At 37.4% G+C, this 2,923-nt stretch overlaps 1 protein-coding gene across 1 annotated transcript; it reads left to right on the top strand.

Moving 5' to 3' along the window:
• The first annotated feature begins 333 nt into the window (after positions 1–333).
• On the top strand, positions 334–987 carry LOC142167839 (uncharacterized). Its single transcript, XM_075227989.1, has 2 exons — positions 334–475; positions 632–987. The coding sequence occupies exons 1-2, from the start codon at positions 334–336 to the stop codon at positions 985–987; spliced, it is 498 nt and encodes a 165-aa protein (XP_075084090.1).
• Positions 988–2,923: the final 1,936 nt, after the last annotated feature.

Raw genomic sequence — 2,923 nt, 5'->3', positions numbered from 1 at the left:
TAATTACTAGAAGCTAGAGGTCATTATTATTATAATTCTTTGGTCTTTCTAACCATCTTGTATATAGTGGGTTTGTTAGGGCTGTAAATGATAGTTGGAAACAGTTGGGAAAATTTTCCAAATTCTATCGTCTTCTTCACGCTTACAGTTAGCTCCAATGGCTGAATTCTAACATGGTATCAGAGCCATGGAAACCGATTCGTGAGGATTTTTAATTCTGCTCAGCTAATTGCTTACTCAATTTCAGCCACTTGATCTCCACTTCAGAGTTTTTTTGTTATTGTTGTTGTTGTTTACAATTGTGAAAAATCGCTTGCTTGAATTGGTGCGTCAATGGCGACAAAAAAGATCGATCATACAGATCCACTTTTTCTTCAATATTCAGATACGCCCGGCTTGATTCTAATTCCAATTCAGCTTAAAGGTTCAGAAAACTATGGATTGTGGAGCAGATCGATGCGTCTTCCCCTCAAAGGTAAGTGGAAAGTAGGGTTTGTAATATGAGCTTGTGCTAAGGAGTCATTCAAGGATGATCTCCATGAGGAATGAGAAACTTGCAACGCAATAGTACACAGCTGGATTATGAACTCTATTTTAAAGGATTTGCTTAGTGGGATCGTCTATACATCAGATGCACATGCGGTCTGGGAGGACCTACATGAGCGTTTTGATAAGGTGAATCGAGTGCGTATTTTTCAATTACATAGAGAAATTTCGCGATTATCGCAAGGGGCAGATTCTGTAGTTATGTATTTTACCAAGTTGAAGGAACTATGGGCAGAGTATGATGTATTGGTACTATCTCCGAACTGTGGTTGTCCAAAATTCAAAGAGAATATGACTCATTTACAGCAACAAAGGGATATGCAGTTCCTAGATGGACTAAATGACACATATGATGAGGCTCATAGGCAAATTATGATGAAAACCACTGAACCAACCCTTAATCAGGCATATGCACTAATAATACAGGATGAGAGTCAATAATGCTTAGGAGGTGGATCCATGGGTCAAAAGACAGATCTATTAGCTATGGAAGAATGTAAAGGTCAAGGTTTTCGAGGAAGGAAACAATATCTACAATGTGAACATTGCCGCATGAAAGGGCATACAAAGAAAAACTGCTACAAGATTATCGGGTATCCTGAAGACTTCAAAGGAAGGAAGAATTTTCAACCTAAAGGAGTGCTTACTGCTGCAAATCATGTAGAAGGATCTGTGACTCAGAATTCACAAGTAGCATCACAGTCTAAAGGAGATAATTTCTTCACAGAAACATAGTACTAGCAGATCCTTGGCTTGCTCAACAAAGACTCACCACCAAGTGACACTCAGACTCAAAATCAAGCAACTAATGCAGGTATAATTACTGCATTGTCTTCTAGTGTGCATATTTCAAACAAAAAGAATGATGACTTGATTGTGGATTCAGGAGCTACACATCATATATCATCTACTTTAAACTTAATGAGTGATGTAAGAAAGGTATATAACAGGGCACAAGATCAAGTAACATTGCCAAATGGTGGTAGTACAAAGATTGAACATGCGGGGAGTTCATATCTGTATGTTGTTGATAAGCTTCAAAATATACTTCATGTTCCTGATTTCAAATCTAATCTAATGTCAGTGTCCAAGATGACTAGAGACCTAAGGTGTGCTGCCATTTTTTACCTGAACTCTGTGTGTTTCAGGACCTTTATATTGGCAGGGTGAAGGGGATCTGTAAGGAAGATGAAGGTCTGTATGTGCTGAAAGGAAAATGAGTTAGACTACTAGCAGCTCATGTTGATTTGAAAGGCTCAATTAGTGAAACAACATGTTTGTGGCATGAAAGACTAGGCCATGCTTTTATTCTTGTTACGTAGCATATTTTATTTTTTGCAAAATAAAGTCGATAGTGATATCTAAAATAAGTGTTCTGTTTGCCTTCTAGCTAAACAATCTAGACTGGTTTTTCCTGATAGTGAAAAAATGAGTACTAGGCCATTTGACTTAGTTCACATGGATGTATGGGGGTCATATTAAAAGAGTACTCATGATAGGAAGCATTATTTTCTTACAGTTGTAGATGATTTCTCCGGGGCTACTTAGATTTTTTTGATGCTGTTTAAGAATGAAACTATCATTTTCTTTAAACAGTTTATTTGCATGGTCAAAACACAATTTGACACTTCTGTTAAAGTGTTGAGAACAGACAATGGAAATGAGTTTTTCAATAAACAAGGGAATGAATTCTTGTTATCACAAGGTGTCATTCATCAAAGTAGTTATGTATATACACCTCAGCAGAATGGGGCAGCTAAAAGGAAACATAGACATATATTGAACTCTGCTAGGGCATTGAAATTTCAATGCCATGTACCAGATATCTTTTTTGGGGGGAATGTATGCAAACTGCTGTCTACATAATAAACAGATTGCCTACTAGGATCTTAAATGGAAAGAGTCCTTATGCAATGTTGTATGGTAGAGAGCCTTCAATAGCCCACCTAAGAGTATTTGGGTACTTATGTTATGCCACCAATTTGGTGTTAGAAGACAAGTTTGCTGCCAGAGCAAGAAAGGCTATTCACATGGGATATTCAACTACTCAGAAAGGTTATAGATTATATGATTTAACCACTAGAACCTTCTTTATTAGCGGGAATGTATCTTTTAGGGAACATGAGTTTCCATTTAAGAAGATACAACAACAACATTCATTCACATCAAATGATTTTGGTGCCAGCTTTTTGGAGATAGAGTTACAAGTTCCAACAAGTGCATTACCAGAAGTGCACAGTCCTGAAGGGCCATCTCAAGATCCTAACACAGCAGAAGTAACAAGTATCAATTCACCAGTAGAAGGAGGCTATAGTGTAGATCATGATACTACACTACCAGTGGAAGGTTTTGATGAACCATTAGTGCCAACTCCTAA

This window comes from Nicotiana tabacum, chromosome 2 (genome assembly GCF_000715075.1).
Source record: "Nicotiana tabacum cultivar K326 chromosome 2, ASM71507v2, whole genome shotgun sequence".
Taxonomy (NCBI): Eukaryota; Viridiplantae; Streptophyta; class Magnoliopsida; order Solanales; family Solanaceae; genus Nicotiana; species Nicotiana tabacum.
The sequence above is the reverse complement of the archived record's forward strand: the minus strand, read 5'-3'. Positions and strand labels throughout refer to the sequence as shown.